At 46.6% G+C, this 27,789-nt stretch overlaps 1 protein-coding gene across 1 annotated transcript in view; it reads right to left on the bottom strand.

Moving 5' to 3' along the window:
- Positions 1-1,263: 1,263 nt before the first annotated feature.
- ANGPT1 (angiopoietin 1) overlaps positions 1,264-27,789 on the bottom strand; it is a 375,883-nt gene continuing 349,357 nt past the window's right edge. The window contains exon 9 of the mRNA XM_075582477.1: positions 1,264-2,723. Coding sequence (XP_075438592.1) covers positions 2,563-2,723 — 161 coding nt within the window. The 3' untranslated portion in view covers positions 1,264-2,562. The remainder of the gene's footprint in view (positions 2,724-27,789) is intronic.

Below are 27,789 nucleotides of genomic sequence, written 5' to 3'. Positions count from 1 at the left end.
GGCGCAGGGGAGTCCGCCTGGACTAGGGGGCAGCGCACCCCCGGGGCCTCGGGCAGCAGCAGTATACGGGGCAAGGCCTCGGGGCATATATCTTGTTCAGTGGCATACAAGATCCGGCGCCAGGTCTGGTCGTGGTCATAGAAATGGTCTTGTACTTGGGCATTGTCCAGGAGCGGGAGCTTTCGGACCTGCTCGGTCACTGTGCCTAACGAGATCGTGGCGGGGACATGGCCCAGCGCGAAAACACGGTTCAAGGGAATCCCGCGCCGTTGGGCCCACTTGCGCACCTCGAGCGCCGAGGGCACCGACATGATGTGGGTTGGTTGCACAATAGAGACAAAAAAAAATGAGGGGGCACCCCAGGTCTAAGATCTCAGCAGCGCCTCCAAATGTAGCCCTTTTTGTGAACGCCTGCACTAAGGAACTACGGTGGTGCATGTACCTGTGGCTTCAGGAGCTCTGAGCCTCCGCTATTTGGGAGCCTGGGGTCATACCTTTATTAATCGCGGTGCAGCGCCTCCACTTGCCCAGGATCCCCATGATAGAGATTATACCCTGAGCAACAACATAACAACAGCAGTATGCAACGGCAACCTTTTATATATCATGCATAAAGAACAAATGATCTGCAGCATCATCATCTAACATTACACACACACACACACCGTGGCTCGGCCACACCTTATTAGGGATAATGTCCTGTACATAGGTGGCTCTGCCACTCTCCCTATGAGTATGTCTTATAACCAGTATAGGTATGGTACCATATGAATTCACTCAGGGAGCCCAATTAGTTAGTGGGAGGCGGGATCAGCGCCTGGTGACCGGTGTAGGTGCACTTTGTAGACAATGATACCTTCCGGTCACTACGATGACCTTTACACTCCACACCGGGTCCTTGTGTTGGTCCAGCCTTGCGCCGTCTCTCCTTTCTGCAGCCCCGTCAGTTATTCAATCCAAGATGGCGGCCGCAGCTCCGCAGCTCCGTAGCTACACCTCACTAAAGGGAAACGTCCCTGACAACTATGGCCGTCCTTACAAAAGCAGCACCCTACGATGACAGGGGAACACTCCTCGGACTGGGGAAATACCTTTACCTAAGCAGGCGGGTCACTGACCCTCCGCTCTCACTCTTGAGGTTCCGCCAACCTCCTCCTTCACCTCCCTCTCTGCTCTGACCCACCGCCCACACGCATCCGGTTCCTCTATACAAAGTCTCGCATCCGATTGGTCCTCAGCCTCAGCTGACCCTCTCACAGTTCGGAGTTCAGAGTTCAAACCTCCCCCAAGTCTCTACAGATTGCTTACCCTTCGCGCGCTTCTCTCGCGCATGCGCAGCCCAACTTGTACGCAGTGACCTTGCTGGCAAAACAGGGACAATATGGCGCTGCCTATGTGATTGACAGCGCGGAACCTTTATATATATATGCACATCCTTACACAGAAATCATTTGTGTGAAAAGATCTAACCATTTTTGTTGATTTTGAGAAGATTTTAAAATTGAGACTTCGCATCTCACAATTTATATTTATTACACTTGTACATAGAAGACTAAACGTGAATAATACAGATGAACCCTCATTCATGCTGCTTAATAAGGCTTATAAAATGCAATAAAGGCTTTGCCTTCAGAAAGACTTTTAATACAAAATGTAAAAAAAAAACTTACAACTATCATATTTTGTGCATTATATTCACTTTGATAGTAGACTAATACACACAACTGTAGAGTGATCTAATGCAGATGAAAGTTATGATAGCAAATAATGCTGTGGTACAGTGTTCAGAAACATTAATCGGATATCAAAAGATCTTTCTTACTATATTTCAATATGCAAACAATGAATATACTGTAAGTAGATTAAAGCAATATAAAAATATTTTTCTTTATTATGACATTTTGAGTCTTAAGATTGAAGTGTCACAATTATGCTGATCCCCCCCCCAAAAAAATGACCAGCAAAAGACCTCTTGTCTTCAGTTCAAGAAGTCTACTTAAACAATATGTCACTTCTGCATTTGAACCATTATGTGCATATCTACATCAAGGGTTGATACAAGGAGTCCACTGCAGATGAGATCATAAGAGAAAGATGATGCTGTGGTTTGTGGCCACCATTAGTGATCCAAAATGTGCAGCTCAAGTGTCTCGCCTACACATGTTAAGGCTTTTTCTCTGTAGTTTTCTTGACTACTGAATATATTTTTGTTCTTCATATATTCCTATTTAATACAATATACTTGCAGTTTTTATACCAAGGCAAACATGTGGCATTATAGGCAAAGTTCAGTGTTGACCAAATCACACAATGTCCATGATTGTTTAGTTATCTCTATGGTTATTTATATGTTAGTTGAGCTAAAAGATCCTACAGTTTTGGTGGTGATGTTATGTTTGAAGTCTATGAAATTCAATCAACAGCATAAAACAGATTTGCTTAATAGTAAGTGTTCCTGCCAAAAAAAAGCACTAGGATTTCCTCTTGTAGTCCGAATGAAAGTTCTTCCAAAAAAATATGGCGGCATTGCATTGTTTGGTTATTTTTCCCTTCTGTTTTGAATTAGAAGTCCAAAGGTCGAATCATCATAGTCGTTGTGCGTAAGGAGTAACTAGGGCCTTTGAAATAATGCCACTTTATTCCATTCAGTTTTCCATGATTTTGTCCAGCATTATAGAACATGCCATTCAGGTTAGAAGGACCACAAGCATCAAACCACCAACCTGAAGAAATGTAAAAGAAAAAAAATAATGAAAGTTATTAATGCATTCAGATGGAGTTGACATGAAAAGCGCCAATTTCATGTTGTGTCAATTTGCATCAATTGAATTTGTCAAGAATCTAAATCGTGCACATTATGGGGAATGGATTGTGGAACAGTAAACGAAGGCTTCGTGCAACATTATAATGGTAACATACAGTATAGTAATACTTTGCCAATGAACTATAACTAAAACTGTAACTTGCTAATTGTATCATTCAAATTCATTAGGTCTTTGGTGGGGTTACAGTATTTTCACCCACCTCTATAAAGACATCAGATGTAAAATAACTCAATAATCATCATATTTACCAGTAGAGCAGATTGTCACAATAGAACATTTTAGCATGGAGTTATGAAGTAAATTGTGTCACCTCCATATATGTATATGTGCTTAGTTTGTATATAAATTAGCATTGCCATTTACACCTTTGCCATGGTCTATAACCCCCTGAAGAAGCAAACTGGTTAACCAAAACAAATTGAAATATATACAGTATACAGGCCTAATCATGTAAAAGTGTCATAATATATTTGAACTGTGTAATTACAGAACGTGTCTCTATTGGTAGAACGGATATAACTACAGTGCATCATTTCTGAATTGTATATTGATAAATTAATTTTAAACTGCTATTGACAAAAAAAGTCTTGCACTGTAAATTCCATGAATGTCACATGTATCTTTATCCTCACTAATGTACTCAATAAGCACAAAAGTCTGTAAGATACAGTATATTGCATGTCATTTTCAACCGGAAAATAACATGGAGCTGCATAAGAGAAACAATGACTATTACCTTGTGTTTGTTTAATCGCAATATTTTAGTTCAAATTACAGTATACGAATAAAAGTTTAGAATATATAGTCTCTATTTCCACTGCTTATTATGAACTAAACTTCAAGGTTTTAGGTGGAGTTTACATTATTTATCAACAACAAAAAATTGCTTCAAATGTAGCACTCATAAAAATATGCAGCTTAAATTGTATTATAAATAAATTATTATTATCATCTATTTATAAAGCGCCACCATATTCCGTAGCACAGTACAACAGGGTTGGAGGATTAAAACAATAAAATATCAAACGTTAACATACATTGTTACAGTAGGTACGGGCAGCACTGTCCCAAGGAGCTTGCAATCTACTTGTATAAGGAACGGTAAGTTTGGTACTGTATGTTACGGATAACTGCTTGTTAATAGAAGGAGTTGGCATTGGGGAAGAAGTAAGTGGTGTTGTGCAGAGGTAGAGCTGTGAGTGCAGGTAATGTGTAAAGGAAATGCTTCAATATACATCAGAAATATTATACACTTTGGCTGCCATATTTGCTGCAACTCTGTGTTGTTTCTAAGCGAGTCTGAGGTGAAATAAAATCAGCTAAGGAGCAAACAGACCCCACAGCAGCAATGCAGGGGTGGGAGGAGGGAGGGTGAGATGGGGGGGGGGGGGGAGGGTGAGGTGGGGGGGGGGAGGGTGAGGTGAGGGGAGGGGGAAGGGGCGGGAGATGAGGATCTTCAGGTCTTTCAAGCTGTGTCTGCCTTTTCTGATGATATTAACCCTATTGTTAACTGCTATTGTCTTGCCTTCAAATACATTCTGGGCAGCTACCCATCTACCTGAACAAGCTCCTCACCCTTACCACACGCAGCACTTATCTGAGATCTGACTCAAAAAGACTGTGCATGGCCCCAAGGTTCAGCAAAGTATCCGGCCGCTCCTCCTCCTCTTACCGTGCACCCCAAAACTGGAACAATCTACTGGAGACTCTCACAGCCACCACCATTCTAAGTTCTTTCAAAACTAAAGATGTCTCACATTGTAATCTGGTCTGTAACTGTTACATACGCCTATAATATATATTATATTTAACTGTGCATGCAATGTCTTGTACAGTATATAATGTACTTTATAACCCTGTTCACTTATGTAACTATGTATTTGTAACAATGTATTATTTGTCATCATAACTCTGTGCCCAGGACATACTTGAAAACAAGAGGTAACTCTCAATGTATTACTTTCTAGTAAAACATTTTATAAATAAATAAACCCTGTCCATACTGGCTTAGTGGACAGAAGCAGTGAAGGTGAAGTATATTGGGAGACTGTCTTGGGGAACCGCCTTTGGTGCGACTCAAGTATTATTTGTAAGAGTGTGAGGTTAATAAATAATAAAAAAATATTTAGTAGTACATACTGCTTGCATTATCTTTTCTTGTAACACTAACTGCACAATGCATGGAAGAATACAGTCTGTCTGTTACTCATCCCTCAATTAAATGTCATTAAAACTCCAAATCTCCTGCAAACATTTTACCTAATCTTGAACAAAAGACTTCATATTTAAGTACTTTTTGAGACTACCCCATCACTTAAAGAAAATGCATTAATTATTCAGCAAGCCATAAATGGTCACTAGTGGGGCTGTTACATGTATTCACCCTTTTCAGTATTAATAAGTCAGTACTTACTGACATTTCCTACTCAATGTGAAATACATTGATTTTGTTTTCTATCCTATTTTTAAAATGTGTACCATTTGAGGTCCTTATTAGAGTTGTGCAAATATCTTTCAAATGAGCTGTGCAACATTTTTAACTATGTTTTTTCCGTAATTAAATGTTTTTTGCAAATTGTTTCCAAAAGCTCCATGTATTCACTCCTTGCTTGGGAATGCACCAACTAGACTTTGCAATACTAAATGCATTTTTTGACAGATTACAGCCCTACAGTATATTGTGTGACTTTTGACAGAATTTTGTGAAAATTGCTGTATATAAAGGGTCATGTGAAATATATTAAAATGGTGTCTGGTTTACAAACACTGCAGAAAAAAAATGCATATCTCTAGTTTTTATGGAATGACTTATGATTTTAGTGGTTTTCTTCTACCGGTTGATCCTTTTAGTCATTCTCCTCTGGACTACTTCTCTGTACAGCTGTTTTAAAAGTGATTTGTGATAAGGTTGCACGCTAACTGTGAAATATAAAATCGCCCTACAGAACAGTCATTATAATGTAACTTCTACAATGTAGTTTTTCACAAATGTTTCAATCTATGTTTTCAATTAAACTAAAAGGTACAATTCAAACCTCAAGTACTGTATCAAACTTCAAATCTCAACCCCTTCTCACGGATTTTTGTTTCTTGGTCATTCATCTAACAGTGACAGCTTATTGTTTATCTCCTGGGAGACGGCAAACAATTTTATTTTAACACCACTGGATACAGGGGACTAATGGATTCATACGCAAACTGTATGTTAACACTGTCCAGTGTATTCTGAAATAATAATTGTGAAGTTATTACTGTAGATAGCTTTTTGGTAATGTCGTTTGTGTTCTTACTTGTAAGTAACACTTCATGATAAAGTCTGTAGGGCCAAATTTATGCCAAATACATTTGACACGTTTCTACAGTGGCGGCCGCCTTTAACCTCCTGCGGCCGTTTCCCCGTGATTTTTAAAATCGCTGGCAGATGCGGCATGTTTTCGTCTGTTTTGGGCGCCGCGGGCGCTTTCGATGTTTAGCGCCATTAGTGCTGTCTGGTGAATGCGGCTGACGCGCGGCAAAGTCCATGACAAACGGAAAACCTCCCAGAATTTTGTCGGGGATGTAGGAAGATGAAAGGGGCCGCAACAGTATTTTCATACAGTATAATTAAGCATGTGTTGATTATGTGTTGATTATGTGTTGATTATGTGTTGATTATGTGTTGATTATGTGTTGATTATGTGTTGATTATGTGTTGATTATGTGTTGATTATGTGTTGATTATGTGTGTGTGTGTGTGTGTGTGTGTGTGTGTGTGTGTGTGTGTGTGTGTGTGTGTGTGTGTGTGTGTATACCGGTATATGATGCATGAATGGTGTATGTTGCATAGATGTGTGTATATGCGTGTGTGTGTATATGATGCATGGATGGTGTGTATGTGTGTGCGTGTGCATAGGGAATAGGGAAGCATGCTTTAAACTGGTTTCAGTCCTACCTATCAGGTAGATCCCAACATGTGTCCATCTCAGGCTCTAACTCCAACCTCTTGGATATCACCTGTGGTGTCCCGCAAGGTTCTGTTCTGGGGCCCCTACTCTTCTCAGTGTTCATCAATCATCTTTCCACAGCTCATAAGGAAGCTTCAATACACATGTATGCAGATGACACAATCCTATATGCACACAGCCATAGCCTCTCCGACCGTGAACCCATTCTTCAGTCTGACTTTTTGAGACTCGAAAACTGGATTTCCCAAAATAAACTGTTTTTAAACACTGACAACACTGTAACAATGGTATTTGGGACCAAGACTAAATTCTTAAAGCTTCCAGTGACTGAGCTCCAGATCAGAACCAACGCTAACATCACCATAACTCCTGTTACTAGTTTTAAATACCTGTGCATATGGTTTGACTCCCATTTAACATTCGGGATGCAATGAGATACCCTGACATCCAAAACCTATGCCAAACTATGTGTACTTTACAGGAAAAAATCCTCCCTAAGCCTGCTGGTCAGAAAGCGTATCGCACAGCAGATGCTAATGCCAATTATCAACTATGGAGACATAGTATACGGCTCAGCACCCCAAATCCACCTTAGAAAACTTGACACCCTCTACAATTCTATATGCCGTTTTGTTCTCCATAAGTTCTCCAATGCAACAACAACACACTTCACTGCGAAATGCTCAAAGAACTAGATTGGTCATCACATCAGTCTAGGCGCAAAGTTCACCTTTCCTGTCTTGCCTTCAAATACTTTCTGGGCAAGCTACCCGTCTATCTGAACAAGCTCCTCACCCTTACCACATGCCGCACTTATCATCTGAGATCTGACTCCAAAAGACTGTTCAAGGTCCCAAAGTTCAGCAAAGTATCCGGCTGCTCCTCCTTCTCTTAACGTGCACCCCAAATCTGTAACACTCTACCGGAGACTCTCACAGCCACCACCAGTCTAAATTCTTTCAAAACTAAAGCTGTCTCACATTTTAATCTGGCTGTAATTGTTACATACGCCTATAATATATAGTAATCTCTAACTGTGCATGTTATGTCTTGTATATAATGTATACCCTGTTCACTTAAGTAACTGAATTTATAACCATGTATTATTTGTCGTCTTATCTCTATGCCCAGGACATGCTTGAAAACGAGAGGTAACACTCAATGTATTACTTCCTGGTAAAACATTTTATAAATAAATAAATATATGACATTTTATTTAAGCCCTCAAAATACAAAAATTAAAACATCCGTGCAATGTTGCAGGGTCACCATGGCCCCTTGACAAAACACAGGCATCCAGGATATTTCCTGTGGCTAACTAAATGCTTTTATTTGTGCGAGCTTTCGAGATACTGTACACTGATCTCTTCTTCGGGCGATGTTACAATGGATAAAGCAAGAAAAGTTTTAATTTAAAACAGCCTGGAATGTTATCTGTCTATGAAACCTATCCCTCCCCTGTGCAGTATGCGATTTATGACTTTAGATGTTAAATGGTCCCTGAATGTTTGTGATATGAGTGTGTGTGTATATGTACAGATGCAGCCACCGGTATTAGATTACTTGCCTTGGAAAATTGGGGCAATCTAACAGTAAATGTCTCAACATTGCGTCAACATTTCTGTGAAATTCATAATGGCCCATCGGATTAACACAGCGGGGTGTCCCTGCAGTCCCATTCAAACTGAATGGGACTCCAGGGGCCCCTGCTGTTAATCCGATGGGCCATTAGGAATCTCACAGAAATGTTGAGGCATTTACTGTGAGATGCTTTAGTTTTTACCCAGGCAAGTGATCGGATACTGGTGGCTGCATCTATATGTGTATATGTGTGTAAATATAAATTTATGAAGCGCCCACAGTGTATACAGCGCTTTACAAAATGCGTGTGTGGAGGGGGTGTGTATACCAATGATGTTGGTGGGTGTTGAAATGTAACAGGGTGTTGTCCCTATTGGTATAGAGGGATAGAATTACATTGTACATTTGTATGTGGAAGAGACAGGTGTGTGCACAGTATTATCAGACATGGACTTTAGCACTCATGGGAAGAGAGTTTTCTTGTGTCACTGCACAAGAAACTGCTCATGAAACTGCGGTCTCAGTTTAGGCTACGGGTCAGCGTCCCAAATAATTTCATAAATTTGTATTCATGCAACCAACTCTCTTTCGTGTTCTGAGATTAACTGATGTCAGTTAACCAAGTACCTGGCATGTTCTACATGTTCCTTAAAATTCACAAAGATGGTAACCCTGGACGCCCTATTATCTCTGGATCTGGCACACAGACTGAGAACATTTCTGGCTGTGTGGAAGGCATTCTAAAACCACTTGTCATTAACACACCCATCTATATCCAGGACACCACCGACCTGCTAAACAAACTTAATATCATTTGCCCCCCTCCCAACAGGAACACTATTAGCAACCATGGATGTAGAATCACTTTACACAAACATCCCCCACGAAGATGGGATTTCAGCCTGCAGATACTTTCTGGGACAGCAGGATCCACTCACAGAGACAGTGACTAAATGCATTGAATTTATTCTGACCCATAACTACTTCACATTTGGAAATGACACATACATCCAGACAACCGGGACTGCAATGGGCACTCGGATGGCACCACAGTATGCCAATCTGTTCTGCGCAAAACTGGAAAGTGATTTTCTTTCCACCTGTCACTTGAAACCCTTTTCATACCTTCGGTACATCAATGACATTCTTTTGATTTGGACTTCTGGTGAACAGGACCTCATACAGTTCCATAAGAACTTCAATACATTCCACACGACGATCAACCTCAAACCTACCCATTCCCCGAATGAAGTACATTTCATAGACACCCCCATTACTATAAAGAACAACCAACTACAGACCTCTATATACCGCAAACCTACAGACAGAGCCAGCTATTTGAGGAACAACAGCTTCCAACCACACACCCTAAGCATGCAACTATCTACAGTCAAGCCATACGATCCAACCGGATATGCTCCAACACAGCAGACAGAGGCCACCGGATTACAGCCTTGAGATCGGATTTCATAAACCGTGGATACAACCACAGATTGTAGACCAGCAAATCCACAAAGCCACCAGAATACCAAGAAGTGATCTCCTTGAATACAGAAAGAAAGAGACAAGTGACAGGGTACCTTTGGTGGTCACATATATCCCACACCTAGAAGCCCTACGCAAGATCGCCAGGGATCTACAACCCATTCTCCTGGAAGATACAAGACTGCAACAGGTCTTCCCTGAAATACACATATTATCATACAGGCCACCTCATAATCTTAAGGAAATGATTGTGTGGAGTAAAGTTTTCAACAATACAACTGAATGTGGGACAAGACCATGCCAGGACGCAAGATGCAAAACCTGTGCAATTCTCCACACAGCGGGCACAATACAAATACCACACAGGAATCTGGAGTACAAATCCAAAGGAAGGTTCACATGTTCCTCCAGCAATGTCGTGCACCTTATCATGTGCATGAAATGCCCAGGGGGCTGCTGCTACATAGGTGAGACGGGACAGCGGCTAAACAAGAGAATTAGCAAAAAAACAGCAAATAGCGCACAGCCAGGGAGCCAGGTGATAATTAAAAATTCAATTCCATTTATTTCAGTACATGACTGATGACATCATCACCCCAACGGGGAAAGAAAACGCACCTCCTACGCGTTTCGGACTGGTAGGTCCTTTGTCAAGGAGTAGGAGGTGCGTTTTCTTTCCCCGTTGGGGTCATGATGTCATCAGTCATGTACTGAAAAAAATGTAATTGAATTTTTAATTATCACCTGGCTCCCTGGCTGTGCGCTATTTGCTGTTTTTTTGCTGTTACTGGATTTCTCTCCATGGCTGGCACGCCACTGCTGATCCTTGGAGACTGTGGGAGTGGGTAAGAGACTTTATTCATGACTGCAATAGTTGAGTACTTTGATGTTTGATATTGTTCAAGTGACTCACAGGTCAATACATTACACCCACTCCTACTGATCCCATGATGGAGTCATTATAAATGAATTTATCAGTCCATATTTGGATGAAGCTATAGTGGGGTTGAGCACCCTATTTTCTCCTTGTTCCTAAACAAGAGAATTAACCTGCATCACCACAGCATCACACGCGGAACAAATCCTGTCGGCAAACATTTCTCTGACTCTGGCCATAAGATGGAGAAAAACTGGAAGAGCACTACTGTAGGTATCAAAAAATTAGAAAGGAGGGTGCGTATCCCATAAAAAGATTATTTATTGGTCATGGAAAAACAGGGCAATGGAGAGCCCTACCAATGTTTCACGCTTAACAGAGAGCTTTCTCAAGGTATACATATCACAACTTTATTAACATATATATAGACACAAACTGACATAACCAGCCAATACTCACAGCTCACATGCGATCCACCCACTTTGATGGGTAATGGTCTTCTGATGTGTATACACCTAATCAGTATATTCAGACACAGACGAGAGTGACTAACTCCGCCCCCAACTACCAATCCGGAGACATGCGTGGTCTTGCAACCCCCAGTAGTACGTGCTTGCGCAGTAACCAACTGAGGGAGAGTCCTCAATGTCAATGGAGGCCGTGGGGCGTGGGGAGAGTGCGTCATCAAATGGCCTTGACTGTATACCTCACTAGGGCTCTAAGTGCGCGCGCAACTGTGCTCTGCAAGACACTAGTCCCTCCCCGCAGTGGGAGCAGACACAGTGAGCTCCGGACCATCGGCGGAGTGCGCTTGCGCAATACCAACCGTCGCGTCAGAGGCTCACAGACTACCCCAAGTGCGGGGTGGGAGAATGAAAATCCAGAGCGCAGAATTATGCACAGCACAGAGGGTGAATACATAGTGTGCTGTGAAATACAAACACATAACATTGTTAAAATCAATAAACTTAAAATATATATTAACAAAGAAAACAAATTTGTAGAACCCCCTTTTCTTAATCTCTTCTAAATGATGTTAATCGACCAGAAAGGGTAAATAAAAACTATCACAGTCAAACCAACATCCTGATTTGTTTAGGGAGCTGATGATGGTGAGTAAGTAGAGTGAATATAGAATGGCAAGCAAAGAACATGAAATTGAGTGGAGAAACCTAATATAATGTGATGATAAGATGTTATTTGTCTAGAAAGGTTCCCCCATACATATATGCCCATGGTTGCTTAGCACATATATCCACTATATAAACTTAGCTAGTACATCCAGCTGTTTAAACATAACAAAGTGTATAACAGATACAGTATACATATAATTGACAGGAAAAAATACTCTATCATAGCTTCCAAGATCATTTTGAAGCTTATTAAACAAACAAGTACAAAAAGATGTAAGAGCAACCAGTTAAAGGGAGGAGACCAATAAATAATCTTTTTATGGGATACGCACCCTCTTTTCTACTTATCTGATACCTACAGTAGTGATCTTCCAGTTTTTCTCCTTCTCTACTAGCCTACCCCTTGGACGGAAGCACACCTGGGGACCCCTCACCTTTGGATCGCATGGACTGTGCAGCACTCAGAGTGAGTCAATCGCTTGCTACATGTTTTCCTGTTCAGGACTTTATTTAGACAATTGGTACGCTATAGGGTGTTATTATGCTCAATCTTCCTGGTGTTATTGTTAACTACAGTGTCACTTATTAGTGAGCTTACCATCCAGGACTGCAACCCAGCACCTGCCTTCTATCAAGTTTATGTTTAGGGGTCCCCCCTACAAGTATCTGGTTATTCATTCATTTATCCTACTTTTGGGGTCTTTAGCATTACGCAGTCACATGGTCTGGCCATAAGATGGATGATCTGAAGGTGGCCATACTCAAAGGTAATCTCAGAACACCAAAAGAGAGACGGTTGCATGTAAACAAATTTAGAAACTATTTGGGATACTGACCCGTGGCCTAAACCGAGACCACAGTTTCATGAACTCTCTTCCCATGAATGCTAAAGCCCGTCTATAAATACTGCACTAAATGAATGCACACACACACCTGTCTCTTACACATACAAATGTACAATGTAATTCTATTTCTATATACCAATAGGGACTACATAGTATGCACACATTTATAGTAATGCAATACCCTCTTAAATTTCAACACCCACGAACACCATTGGTATACACCCACCTCCACAATCACCTTTTGTAAAGTGCTGTATACACTGTGGGCGCTTCATAAATTCATATTTATACACATACACACAAACACACTCTTACATCACAAACATTCAGGGACCATTTAACACCTAAAGTCATAAATCACATACCTCACAGGGGGGAGGGATAGGTTTCATCCACAGATAACATTCCAGGCTCTTTTAAAGTAAAACTTTTCTTGCTTTATCCTTTGTAACATTGCCCAAAGAAGAGATCAGTTTATCTCAAAACCTTGCACAGATAAAAATATTTCGTTAGCCACAGAACTGTATCGAGTATCATTTGTTTTTGATTTTATATATATGTAACGGGTATTCCCTCTATCCCAATCACAGGTATAGTGTGAGTGTGTGGGAACCTATGTGTTACCAGGTGTGGTGCATATACCTGTAGGTTCACAAGAAGCCTGAGCCTCCGCTGATTGGGAACCTGGGGTGAGTCCTTCTGCTCGATCTGGTTTAAAGCGCCTCCATCTGTGCAGGGTTCTAGGAATGTAGAAGGTTGCCTACACAGGACCCACATATACAATAAATACATACACGAGATGTATATAACCACACTTAATACCGCTCCCCCTAGGGGTTAACTCCACAGTCTATAACGCAGTTCCAAAGTGTCTTTCACTTCACAAGGAATGTACCTTCCACCCAACACCGTGTGCCCCACACCGTGTCCACAGTTAACCCCTTTGTCCCGTGGTCAGCGCTGCCACTATGTGAGAATATAAATATGGATAAGTGATTTGTTGGTGCACTTATGAGGGTACCTGCCGAGCGCTCCTGCACTCGGGCCTGCAAGCAACTTCGAAAAGGATCTGCCGCTTGGTGATCCCGTCTGATCCGGTGTTTCCTCGCACGGAGGTCCGCCAGGGGCGATCCCACCCTGGAGATAGTCTCTGTCTCTTTGGCACAGACTTGAGCCCAAGTCTCTTCTCGGGGAGCGCAGCGTCCGCTGTGTCCCTATCTAACGCTAGTACTACTGTGACAGGGTCCCTAACCTAGGGCCTGTCCCTGTAGCACCACAAGCTGGGTAGTTCAGGACCTATGTGGGGCCTAGGGGGGGTTGCTGGCCTAATGCAGTGGGTCACAGACCCCCAGCACTGCTAGTCTCCCGCGCGCGCAAAATGTATCTATTCCCTGCAAGCAGGGAGCTCCGCCACCCTATTGGCTCCCTGGAGTCATGGGGCCGCTCACGAGGCTCATGGGACTTGTAGTCCCATTCAAGAGCCTTCCCTGGTAGGCTAGGTTTTGCGCGCTTGCTGCTCGCCCCTGCACGGGAGCCGCCGAGAGCCCTAACAACGCGGCCGCAGCCCTAACAACCGGCCGCTCGCTTCCCCGGCAACCTCCGCACCAGTTCCCATCTGCCCCTCACTCCTGCAATCGCCGACGGGTCCGCCATTGGGCTCGGCTTGACGGGCAGAGGGGGATTGGCTACAGCCTCCCCCTGGTAAAAATCCCAACGTCCTCGCTTGGGACACAACTCAATATAACTATGTACAGAAGTTATATAATGAAAATGGCACAACATTGTTATATAATAAAAATGCAACAACCAAATGCGATCTTAACTTATCATCTCTAGATCAGATTGCACATTTCATTGAACATCACAATGACGGACTGCACTCTGCTGCGAGCCCACTGCTGAGCCTCATAATGGGGTGCCTCAATTTGATCATAAGTTACCCGGTTTGGAGGGTACCTTACTCTTTGGCTCCTGCGGAGCTGTTCTTCAGCAACTCCCTCTGGGGAGTAATAAATATAGTCCTGGGGCTCAGCCTCTTCCCTTGAGGGGAGAAATGTCTCTGGACAGTCTCTGTTTGGCACAAAGCACAGGCTCTGTGGATCCAAAGGCTGGTCTGTTGGTGCCACCTTAGTAGGCGTTGGCCTACGGGGCCCTTTACCCATAGCTCCTCCGGGAGATGCCCCTTCTGTGGAATAGTCCCTTTGAGAGGGTCCTTCCAAAGGATCTTCAGGAGTTTCAGAGTGGGTGTCGTTATTTCTTGACCCATCTCTGATAAGTCGGACTCACCGTTGAGCGGTGTGGCCAGTATTTCTGCTTCCTCATCTCCCACTTGTGGAATGGGGAGAAGATGGTTACGGTGCCATACCTTTACTCGGCCGTCGGTGTCTTTGATGCGATAGACCGGTAGACCAGGCATCTGAGATTCTATTTCATATACACCATCTCTCCATCGATCGGCCAATTTGTGTTTTCCTGGGACTCCTAGGTTTCGAAGCAACACAGCATCTCCAGGACGAAGCTCCCGATATTTGACCTTATGATCGTATCGCCTTTTATTGTCAGCGTTCAGCTTAGCTGTAGACTTCTCAGCCTGTTGATAGGCCTGCTGCAAACTGTCTTTAAGTCTTAGCACGTATTTGAAATGGGTAGCATTGTGTATCCCATCCGTCGAGACTCTAAAACGTACATCCACTGGCAGTCTCGCCTCTCGCCCAAACATGAGGAAGTATGGGGAGAATCCAGTTGACTCGTGTCGGGTACAATTGTATGCATGCACCAAGGCCTCCACGTGTCGACTCCATTCAGTCTTCAGAGCACTCTGTAGCGTACCGAGCATGTCCAGTAAGGTTCGATTAAATCGTTCTGGCAACGCATCTCCTTCGGGGTGGTACGGGTTGTTCGTGATTTGGCGATGTTCAGCATTTTGAGCAGTTCTCGGACCAGAGTGCTCTCAAAATCCCGACCTTGGTCTGAGTGAAGGCAGTTTGGAAGACTGTAGTGCACGAAGTACTTCTCCCATAATATTTTTGCCACTGTGATGGCTTTCTGATCTTTCGTGGGAAAGGCTTGGGCATACCGGGTGTAATGGTCTGTGATGACCAGCATGTTGCATATTCCCCGGCTATCCGGCTCAATGCACAGAAAGTCCATACACACAAGGTCCATTGGGCCAGAACTCTTCAGGTGGCCCATGGGTGCTGCTCTGGTAGGCAGCGTCTTGCGTTGTATACACTGAGTACAACGGCGACAGTGGCGTTCTACGGCCTCTCGCATCTTGGGCCAGAAAAAGCAGTCTCTGACCAACCCAAAGGTCTTCTCTACACCGAGATGTCCATGCTCATCATGTAGGGACTTCAACACCATGTATTGCAAGTTCTTAGGGAGTTCATCTGGAGTAGCACTTAGCCCTGGTTGTCGGGATAGGGCGTCAGCCCCTACATTCAAAGGTCCCGGCTTATACTTCAGGGAGAATAGGTAATTGTTTAGAGCTGAAAGCCATCGGTCCCCTGCTGCGTCCAATTTGGCCAAGGTATTGATGTACATGAGGGGATTGTTATCCGTCCTTACCTCAAACGTAACACCGTACAGGTAATCGTGGAGTTTTTCCGTGATGGCCCATTTGAGAGCCAGGAATTCCAACTTGTGGACAGGCTATTTCTGTTCACTGGGTGTCAGACTGCGGTTGATGTAGGCTACTGGTCGAAGGCCCTCGGGGTGGTTCTGGTGCAAGATGGCGCCCAAGCCATTGAGGCTGGCATCCACATGCAGAACGTATGGTTGTTCTGGATCAGCATACGCAAGCACCGGCGCCTCTGTCCGACTTTTCTTCAACTTCAGGAAGGCCCGTTCACACTCAGGTGTCCATTTATCGCCAAACGGTTGACGGGCCGACGTGGCCTTCCTTCCTGTATCAACAGATTGTTCAGGGGTTTAGCTCGACTAGAGTACCCTTCCACGAAGCGACGGTAATACCCACAGAAACCCAGGAAGGATAGCAGCTCCATGACATTCTCGGGACGAGGCCAGTTCACGACCGCTTCAACTTTGGCCGGGTCGGTGGCGATTCTTCGAGCTGACACGATGTGTCCCATGTAAGTCACCGAGGTGTGACAGAAGCGACACTTGTCGAGGGACAATTTCAACCCTTCTTTCCCAAGACGGTCTATCATTTTCAGCAATCTCTCTGCGTGCTCTTCCAGAGTTCTTCCGAAGACAATGATGTCGTCCAGGTAGACTAGACACTCTTGAGGGTTCATGTCCCCAATAGTCTTCTCCATTAGTCGTTGAAAGGTAGCAGGGGTTCCCACATATACCTTGTGGCATACAAGTAAATTGGTAGAACCCTGATCCTCTGCATTCATGGGTATCTGATAGTACCCTGATCGTAAATCGAGCACACTGAACCACTGGCTTACGTTCAGAGCATTCAGAATCTCTTCAATGCGAGGAAGGTTGTACTGGTCCGGTATCGTATGGTTGTTCAGGGTCCGATAGTCGACACACAGCCGTACGGACCCATTCTTCTTCCTCACCACCACTATGGGAGAGGCGTAAGGGCTTCGAGACTCCGTCAAGATCCCAGCGGTCTCCATCTCCTGCAAGACATTCCTCACATCGTCCACATCCCTAGGGGCGATGCGACGAGAGCGTTCACGGAACGGAGTGGCATCACTCAGTCTAATGGCATGTTGAGCGCTGCGACTGCACCCCACATCCATCTCACTCGTGGAGAACACAGTCCGTCGTTTATTCAATTGGGCTGTCTGCCCACTGAGTGGAAAGAACGGCTATGTCGACTCGCTGAAATTGAAGTCCAAATCGACTAACTGCTCACCCGCTGCTGCTGCATTCACCTGGGGCGTTGTTTCCACAGGGCTGACCGGATATATGCAACCCAGACTCTGTCCGGCATCAAGTTCCATCGGGAATGGAGAGATGTTCTGCACATATACGTAAGTTCATAGAGGGATTTTAGTCGTCCACTCCCTCACTTCGGGTAATACCCTATACACTCTCTGAACTTCTTCCTCAGGGGTACTCTCCAGAGAGAAGAGCTGATCGTTCTCATCTCGCTCGGGGTAACAGCACCAGACAGCACAGCACTCCCCCTGGTAATATGGTCGTCAGTCCGCGTTGACGATTGTAGAGATCCCGTGACGCTCCAAGGCATATACCCGGTTGCACTCCTTTCGTAGGATGGGATCTAGGAGCGAATTGGCCAGCTGCAACTCGTTGGTCTCTTTCAGGTATGCTCTGATTACAGCTTGTACTATATCAGTATTGGTTCCCAAGATGATCGGATACTTGCACTGGTCTTGGGGCTCCAGGCATACCATTGCCGCTACATGCATGGGGTGTTTCTTGCCGGTGTTCAGTTGGAGTATTTCCAGTTGCACCCTTACAATCCCATTGATGGGGTAGTCTTCATTACTTAACCCCCTAACCATCATATTGTATTGTATGTCTTTATTTATATAGTGCCATAAATGTACATAGCGCTTCACAGTAGTAATACATATCATATAAATAACAAATAATATAAATAACAGATCATGGGAATAAGTGCTTCAGACATACTGTAAAAGTAACATTAAGGAAAGAGTCCCTGCTCCGAGGAGCTTACAATCTAATTGGTAGGTAGGGAGAACGTACAGAGACAGTAGGAGGGAATTCTAGTAAGTGCGTCTTCAGGGGGCCAAGCTTTATGTATCATATGTTCGGCCGACCTCAGAGGGCAGTGTCTAAGGTGCTGGTCATAGAACTTGCGGTATATAATGGTCACTTGTGATCCCGTGTCCAGTAGGGCCGATGCATAGATCCCTTCCAGTACAACAGGCACGATGGCCGCGGGGCCTACTTGACTGTAAGCTTCCCTTGGTGAGGCGTCATCACTGGGGCCGGAGTCAGAAGGGGCATCTTTGGTTCCAGGAGGGGGTTCTGGATCAGACTCTGCCATTTGTACGCGGCAGACCATTGACCGGGCTGAGTTTCCTCTATCGGGAGGTGTTTCCTCTGGAGGATCCTCCCTCTCCGGACAGTTAGTGGAGAAGTGGCCCTTCTTACCACAGTTATAGCACACAACCTCGCGGCGTTCTGGATGAACCTTGGGTGGGGAAGGTGGTCGGTCGGAGGGTTTTGGCTTCTACCCCTTGGACGGGACGGCAGACTCTTCCTTCTTCTCCATAGAGCCCTTTCCCTTTGAGACGGAGGGGCTCTTGGGTTTTGCGGTAGAGTGCAACAAAGCATGTGCCTTCTGAATTTTCACCTGGCGCAGCAATCCGGTGAACGTAGGGGGACTCCCTTCCATTATTTTGCTGCGGAGCATATTGGCAATGGGGTGAGTGGGGCTTGATCCCCACAGGTACTGCTTACAAAGCGCCTCATCCATCCCAGAGGCGGGAATCAACTTACGATTGAGTAGGATTCCCAAGACCAGTTGCAGGTGGTGTATAAAGGCCGACAAGTCCTCCCCCTCCTTCTGATAGAGATTATAGTACTTCGGCCAGATCGCTTCTTCATCTTCTGCGAGTCCGTACGCTTCCAGCAGGAATTCCACCATCTCCAACGCTGTCAATTCTGGATGTTGGTCCCTGTGGATGGTTACAATGGTAGAAGCGGGAGGCCTGAGACACTCCATGATATGCTGCCTTTTTACTGTGTCAGTGCACGACCATTCCTCTACGACTTTTAATGCATTCCCCTCCAAGGGTCTATTCCTTCCTCCCCCTGTGGTGTTGGAAGTACTCCCGAGAAGGCTTTGAGTTTCCGGTAGCTTTGGGACTGGGAGGCCATGGTGATGGCTTCTACGAATTGGGGTAGCGTCACCCCCAATGCGGAACCTTCATTAGTTCCCCTACTGTCTCTGATAGGCCGGGAGTTCACCTCACGGGGGGCGGAGGCTGGTGAAGAGGGCGGACTGTCAGCCCAACTAGTGGCTCACGTGAGAGCGCTTTGAGTAAAGGAGACTTTGGGTGGGGGACGGTCGACCCGGTTTGGGGTACTTGACACTGGTGCAGTTTGTGTCCAAGTACTGGTGGACGGTTCATCTGGAACCTGAGGAGGGGCCCTTGATGAAAACATTTCCCGTATTACTGGTAAATCCGAGTATATAAGGGGGTATCCTTCTGGCGGGCACTCGGGGGCTACTAGAGTGTTCGGGGCCGTTTCTTGGCATATGTCCCGCCCCACAGTGAATAGTATGGCGCTCCAACAAAAAGTAGAATCGAACACCCTGCCCCGGTACCATACGTTATCTAGCCCTAGGAGCTTCCTGAGCGAGTCCCGGATGTCAGTTTCCGCCACTAACGCTGGAACGTTCCCTACGGCCATGACGTAGCTAGGTGGTTCTTGGGAGGAGATGGCCCAAGCATGGACCTCTTGACTTGAGGGAATTACCATGTTGCTGATCTCTTATGATACTGATTTGAATAGGGCACCCCAGGTCTGAATCATCTCAGCAGCGCCTCCTAATGTAACGGGTATTCCCTCTATCCCAATCACAGGTATAGTGTGAGTGTGTGGGAACCTATATGTTACCAGGTGTGGTGCATATACCTGTAGGTTCACAAGAGGCCTGAGCCTCCGCTGATTGGGAACCTGGTAACACATAGGGGGTAACTCCACAGTCTATAACGCAGTCCCAAAGTGTCTTTCACTCCACTAGGAATGTACATTCCACCCACCACCGTGTGCCCCACACCGTGTCCACAGTTAACCCCTTTGTCCCGTGGTCAGCAATGCCACTATGTGAGAATAAAAATATGGATAGCTGATTTGTTGGTGCACTTATGAGGGTACCTGCCGAGAGCTCCTGCACTCGGGCCTGCAAGCAACTTCGAAAAGGATCTGCCACTTGGTGATCCCGTCTGATCCGGTGTTTCCTTGCACGGAGGTCCGCCAGGGGCGATCCCACCCTGGAGATAGTCTCTTTCTCTTTAGCACAGACTTGAGCCCAAGTCTCTTCTCGGGGAGTGCAGCGTCCGCTGTGTCCCTATCTAACGCTAGTACTACTGTGACAGGGTCCCTAACTAGGGTCTGTCCCTGTAGCACCACAAGCTGGGTAGTTCAGGACCTATGTGGGGCCTAGGAGGGTTGCTGGCCTAATGTAGTGGGTCACAGACCCCTGCACTCACCTCCTTCCCCTAGCTCTCCTGGTCCAGCACTGCTCATCTCCCGCGCGCGCGAAATGTATCTATTCCCTTCAAGCAGGGAGCTCCCGCTGCCCTATTGGCTCCCTGGCGTCATGGGGCCGCTCACGAGGCTCATGGGACTTGTAGTCCTGTTCAAGAGCCTTCCCTGGTAGGCTACGGTTTGTGCGCTTGCTGCTCGCGCATGCGCAACTGTCCCGGCCGCCCGAACCTACTGCGCATGTGCAAACTATCCAAGATGGCGGCGCCCTGCACGGGAGCCGCCGAAAGCCCTAACAATGCGCCCGCAGCCCTAACAACTGGCCGCTCGCGTCCCCGGCAACCTCCACACCAGTTCCCATCTGCCCCTCACTCCTGCAATTGCCGACGGGTCCGCCATTGGGCTTGGCGGCACCCGCGATCGCTGGCCAGGTGAGGGAGGGGCGACGGGCAGATGGGGACCTGGCTACATATAAATTATATATATATATATAGTGTCCTGATCTATATGACTGTATTACTGTTTGATTTTAAGTGCTTTTTGTATCAAGTGTGGAGTTAGAACCAGAAGTAGTTGGAACAAGGAAGGGGTTATACAAGTATAGTATATTGAAGTACAATTAATTGTTCGCAATTATAACTCCATAGTTGCAACAATGAGCAGGATTGAAAATCCCACTCATTGCACATCTTGCCATATGTATGTGCACTTGGAGCAGCGGTTCCAGGGAGCATGCTGCTGTAAGAAGTGTGAGCAAATGATCTCTTTAGAGTCAAACATTGCTGATCTGAAGAGAAAACTTGCAAAAATTGAGGGACATTGACAATCTTGAAAGGAGTTTAGTCCTCACTGAGCAGGCCCTTGCTAGGACTAGTGGTGCAGATGGTGGAGCTGTGAGTGAGGAGCAGATAGGTAGCTGGGTAACAGTTAGAAGGGGAAGCAGGGCGAAGAGGAAGAGACAGGCCAGTTCTGAGCTGACCCATTCCAATAGCTTTGCCATATTGAGATATTGGGAGTGTTAGGGCAGAAATGGCAAGGCTGGGGAATACTGATTCCTCTAGCAGTCGGGGAATAGTTCCTCCAGCACAGTGGGGACTCAGGATGCTCAGATACCAAGAAAGATTGTTGTGGTAAGGGACTCCATTATTAGGAAGGCAAATGACCGCATGCACCAAACAGTTTGTTGTCTCCAGGGGGCTCCAGTTTGGCACATTGCAGATTGGGTAGACAGATTGTTTGGAGGGCCTGGGACTGATGTACCGGTCTTGGTTCACGTTGGCACCAATGTCATAGTTAGAGAAAGATGGAGGGTCCTAATAAATGATTTCAGGGATCAAGGCAAGGACCTCCAAGGTAGTATTTTATGAAATAGTATCAGTGACATGTCCAGGGAGACGGTCAAAGATTAGGGAGGTTAATGCATGGCTAAGAAAGTGGTGTAGGAACGTGGGTTTTGTTTTTTAGAACACTGGGAATTCTTATTTTGAGAGCTACGATCTTTATGATAGGGATGGATTGCACCTCAAAGAAGAGGGATCTATCTCTTAGGTGAAGGCAGGGTTTGCTGTACACAGTATGGAGGAGGTTTTTTTGTCACTTTTTTACTCACCCTACAGATCTGGCACTATTTACTTTAGTTGTGGTGATGACAGACAGAGTCCACTCATGACCCGCTCGCAGCTTCCCCATGCCCACATGGCCAGTAATTCTTGTGTCCCTGCAGGGATAACGCAGTGGGGCGTCCCTGCTTCTGAATGGGACTCCCTCCATGCTAACAGTGCCGCCACCAGTCTAAGAGCTGCTCATAGAAATCAGAGAGAAGCAGTCCCTCTCTGGGTCTCTGGAGCTGAACTCCATTGGGTCCCAGTATTTTGGGGCTGTTTAAATGTCCCGTCATGTGGGCCATGACACGGGAGTTTTAAACTTGCAGGAGATACCGTCACCCCATACAGAGGCCTGTAAATCAGGATGCAGGGGTCCCCGGATCTGAAATGAATGGGGTTTAGCTCTAGGGGACCCCCTGATTCAATAAAAATAAAAATAGTGAGATATTCTGTAATAGCTGTGAGGGGAGACACAGATAGAGACTGCTTCTCTCTGCGCAGCTCTTACAGACTGCTGGCGGGCCGTTAGGATTAATGCGGAGGGAGTCCCATTCAGAAGCAGGGTTAATCCCTAGTGGAAAATGTACTCTCAGCTGGGCCGTGACAGCGCTGAGCCGCAAGGCGGCCGCACTTCGTCTGCGCTCCATCCACTTCACATTGAGCCCAAGCCGAAAGTAAATAACAGTACATCTGTAACTTGTTTTGTATTTAGTTATATGAAACTATATGAATGTAGCCAGGTCTAGGATTGGTGTACATATCTCTTTCTCATGTTGGCAGTAACCCTGGTAAGTGTGCAGGAGTGCCAGCAACAATCATGAGGTTTCCCCTCACACCCTGGTGAGGTGTCATATGTCCCCAAAGGAAGTGACAACATGCAGTGTGTTCCCACTTAGGATACAGGGCAGGTTTGTTCTCCGGGGGGTGATATAAGACACAGCACTGCCTAAAGTTAGAAGTTCAGTTTCCTGTTGTTGAGCTTCTCAGTTCAGTGAGAGGCACGTGAAGGTCTGCAACAATGTTGCAGTGTCTCCGGCTAGCTGTGAGTCAGTGAGCATACGCAGCAGAGTTAGAGGAGCTGAGAGAGACAAAGCAGCTCAGGAGAGGAGCTGACAGTAGCCAGAGAAGCTGGGGAATCTCTCTGAGAGGATAGGTGGAAAGCAGCTATATTAGAGAAGGGACCTTCCTAATGGAATGCTGCAAGGAGATGAGTGGCTGAGCTGTTATCTGTGAGGGGCAGTTTGCCCATACCAACCATCAATAAAGATGCCCTGTTCGAATATACCTCCACTGTGTGAGTGTGAAGTTACTCAGCAGTGGATGGCACCACCAAGAAGGAGTTCCTCACCAGGACCATCTCCCTGCGGAAGCATAGATCCTGATGAGGTGGAGGCGCTGCACATGAAGTAAGTTGGACTCGCACACACTACCTCAGCTGCCTGTCTGATGACATCCCCTAATACCATCAAGCGGGAGACTCAGGAGCCCTGTTGCCTACAGGTGCACCACCAGACACGAACACGTAATGGGGACTGGTTAGACTACCCGGGCCAATGTGAGATTGGGGGGGGGGAAACCCGTTACAATTGGAGGCGCTGCTGAGATACCTGTCAACAGGACAGGCTTTTGCTAGGCACACTAGGAAACAGGGAGAGTGTCTGCTGCCACTCTGTGCTGGAAAGGGAAAATCTAGGGGTAGTCAGGAGAACGAAAAACCTCGCAAAGCACGCCCTAGACTGACCCAAGGGGTTAGTGAGTCTGGAGCCGGGGGCTATAGCTGTCCTAATCACCTTGAGGTAGCGCTAGGGGTAGGATGCCTGAAGGGATAGCCTGTTAACGTGGTCAGGAATTCTGGAGAGGATCTGCACTAGGCTAGCCAACAGGAGGTAGACGCCCAAGTACTGCATGGAAGAGCCAGAGTACTCTAGTCTCCATTCCAGATCACTTACCGAAGGGAGCACAGATTGGAGGAAGGAGATACAGTAGACACAGAAAGAGTGAGCCTAGCCTGAGGTAGTGCAAACACGAGTCAGATCTACGTTAGGTACACAAGGTGGTGCACAAGGCATGTTTGTTGTATCGGTATGGCAGCTGCCCAGCAGAGAGGAGCTCCATGTACGATCAGAACGAACACAGTAATCCAATGGCGACCGCAAGAATGGAGGATCCGCGCGGTGCGGAAGGTCCAAAATGGCGGACGGAGGCCGATGGAGAGAGCGCACATGGCGTGTGTGCGGGTGAAGAGAAAGCTACAGAAGCGACTTTTGTGAGCCTGCTATGTAGTGGTGCTAAAGCTGTGGCTGCGCCGTTTCTGTCCTGTCTGGGGTCTAGGGGCAATACCCCCGAGGAAACTGAGGAGGACATTGTAGTGATGTGTGGAGAGCCTGTGGAAATTGAATGTCAGTCGGCATGCCAACGGTTAAATGCTACCTCAACATTCAAAGAGACTGATGGTGCGAATCAAAATGGCGGTTCCCGCTTCTCTGGGAGACCGCGTGGACCAGTTGCAGGAAATTCTGCAAATGCTAAAATTGCAGAAAGTTGGCTGGGATTGGCGCCAAAGGAAAAACCCCACCCTGCGGGGGGGTATGGCGCGAAAGCTGTGGCCGCGCCCCCAGGGACGGTGACGGACTCAGAACCCGGTGATGTGAGTGACTCAGCGCAGAGCCAGAACCACTCCCTTATAGAGCATGCCCCTCCTTTACAGTCCACCAGGGGGAGCAAGCGCAGTGAACAGCGATCAGCAACCGCTGTTCATACTAAAGACAGTACAGAATGCAGAGAAGCACACCCGCAGTTGTATGGAGCCTGGCGATACAAAGGGGGGAAAATATCCTTTCTGGTGTGCCCGTGTCTACAAAAGAAATTGAACCTGACTGGTGGTATGGACTTTAACCATGTTAGGTTACCCATAAAATACCGGGTGGCCTGGGTGGATGGAGAGGGGTGCATAAGATGTGCTTGTGACCAGTGTGAATTCCCAGGTGACAAACCGACCTGGGGTCCCAAGTGTGCCTGCTGTGGGGCACAGTTCCTAGAGCCTGTGCTGCTGCAGGCTACGGAACAGAAAGAACCATCGGCGGAGAAGAGCGCGACTGCAGTGGAGGTACCGGAGCATGCCAGCTTCGTACCAACAACCACTGGTTGTATCGCAGAAGAACCCGGTGACTACCTTGCGGAGGATCCGATCGTGATATCCTCCGAGGAAGAGGTGGAAGTCTCGTCGGTGGTGATGCGCCTACCGGCGGACCACTACAGCGGTGCTGGAAAAGAACCGGCATTTACCTGTGTCGCGGCGGAGCGGAGTCTCGTGTTGCCGGTGCAGAACCAACCCGAGAGGCGGAGTCCCACGGCCGTGGTGACTTACAGCGCGGAAGGAGGAGAAGATTCCATCCCGAGCCGACGGAGCGGTGAGATACATCCTTACCCTCCACAGGCGCCGGTGGTGGCAATGGCGGAGACGGGCCTAGTCCAGGCCCGAGCAGAGCAGAGAGCAGAACCATCACTTACGGCGGTGGATGTCGTTCTGGAGGAAGAGGTTCCGGTTGGGAACCCAACGCAAGATGGCGGCGAGTCCAGCGAGATGGCCGTGTCCTCTCGGCCAAGCAGCTGTACCAGGTTGCCTGGGTCCGAGAAGAGCCAGCAGGCCCTGCGGAAGCCTGGGAGTAAGGAGGCGAGTGAACCGGAGTGCCAGTCCGATGGTACCGGGCAAGGTAGCGAGAAGTTGCGGGTCGTAGCCCCGCGTATGCCGACAGTGTTTCCCTATGCCCAACCCCCGGCCATAGTTAAAACCCATGCCCCTGTCACTTTTTCCTATGGGTCCCAGTCTAGCCAAGGGTTGTCTGGGGAGTCCCGAGCCACTTATGAAGAATGGACTGGGGGAAATCTGGACTGGAGTGACTGTTTTACCTCTGATGAGGGATCGGGGAGGAAAATGGCTATGCAAAGGATGTTATACAGCCCTAATGATGACAATCGTGCGGTTGGGGTGGGATGTGATTCTAAGGGCATTGGGTCAAATTTTGGGTCCCCAGGAACATTGGGAGTTTCATCTGGGGATTTGGGTAATGTTGCTCATATTGTGCCTATTGCCCAGGGAACCCCCTATGTGCCCTCACTGTCAGGAAGAGTTATTAGGGATCGCCAAAATGGGGTACGTAATTTTCACCATTTCTGGGAGGGCGAACTTACGTTAGAAATGGGTTCCTTTGATGAGGATAGGGGATATGACACTGATGAGGAGGAAGGATCAGGGGAAGAAGATTGGGATCCTGGCGGGTTAGACAAGAAGTGGTGTAGTCAAGAGGGGATAGTCTACATCTCCAGGAGATGCCTGAGGGAGGTGTATGGGCATGATCCTCTCAGTCCACTAGCATCCAAGCCAGAGTTATGGGCTGATTGTGGGTGTCCAGTATGTCACCCAGAGTGTTACTGCATTGATGCTCTAAGCCCAGTGGACCATGCTGTGCGCAAGCCACCTTGAGAAGGTATGGGGGTACCAGTCATGGGTTCTACAGAAGGGAATAATTCTGGGTGTTACACATCTACGTTAGGATGTATCTGTTATAATGTTATGAGAAAAGATATGTACTGTAATATGTGTTGTTATGTTTTGCAGTGCTACCTGAAGGAAGGTTCCGCAAATTTAGGTTCCAAGCGAGGACGTTGGGATTCCACCAGGGGGAGAATGTATCCAGGTCTAGGATTGGTGTACATATCTCTTTCTCATGTTGGCAGTAACCCTGGTAAGTGTGCAGGAGTGCCAGCAACAATCATGAGGTTTCCCCTCACACCCTGGTGAGGTGTCATATGTCCCCAAAGGAAGTGACAACATGCAGTGTGTTCCCACTTAGGATACAGGGCAGGTTTGTTCTCCGGGGGGTGATATAAGACACAGCACTGCCTAAAGTTAGAAGTTCAGTTTCCTGTTGTTGAGCTTCTCAGTTCAGTGAGAGGCACGTGAAGGTCTGCAACAATGTTGCAGTGTCTCCGGCTAGCTGTGAGTCAGTGAGCATACGCAGCAGAGTTAGAGGAGCTGAGAGAGACAAAGCAGCTCAGGAGAGGAGCTGACAGTAGCCAGAGAAGCTGGGGAATCTCTCTGAGAGGATAGGTGGAAAGCAGCTCTATTAGAGAAGGGACCTTCCTAATGGAATGCTGCAAGGAGATGAGTGGCTGAGCTGTTATCTGTGAGGGGCAGTTTGCCCATACCAACCATCAATAAAGATGCCCTGTTCGAATATACCTCCACTGTGTGAGTGTGAAGTTACTCAGCAGTGGATGGCACCACCAAGAAGGAGTTCCTCACCAGGACCATCTCCCTGCGGAAGCATAGATCCTGATGAGGTGGAGGCGCTGCACATGAAGTAAG

The sequence above is a fragment of the Ascaphus truei genome, chromosome 2 (assembly GCF_040206685.1).
Source record: "Ascaphus truei isolate aAscTru1 chromosome 2, aAscTru1.hap1, whole genome shotgun sequence".
Classification (NCBI taxonomy): Eukaryota; Metazoa; Chordata; class Amphibia; order Anura; family Ascaphidae; genus Ascaphus; species Ascaphus truei.
This window is presented reverse-complemented; position numbering and strand designations above follow the sequence as displayed.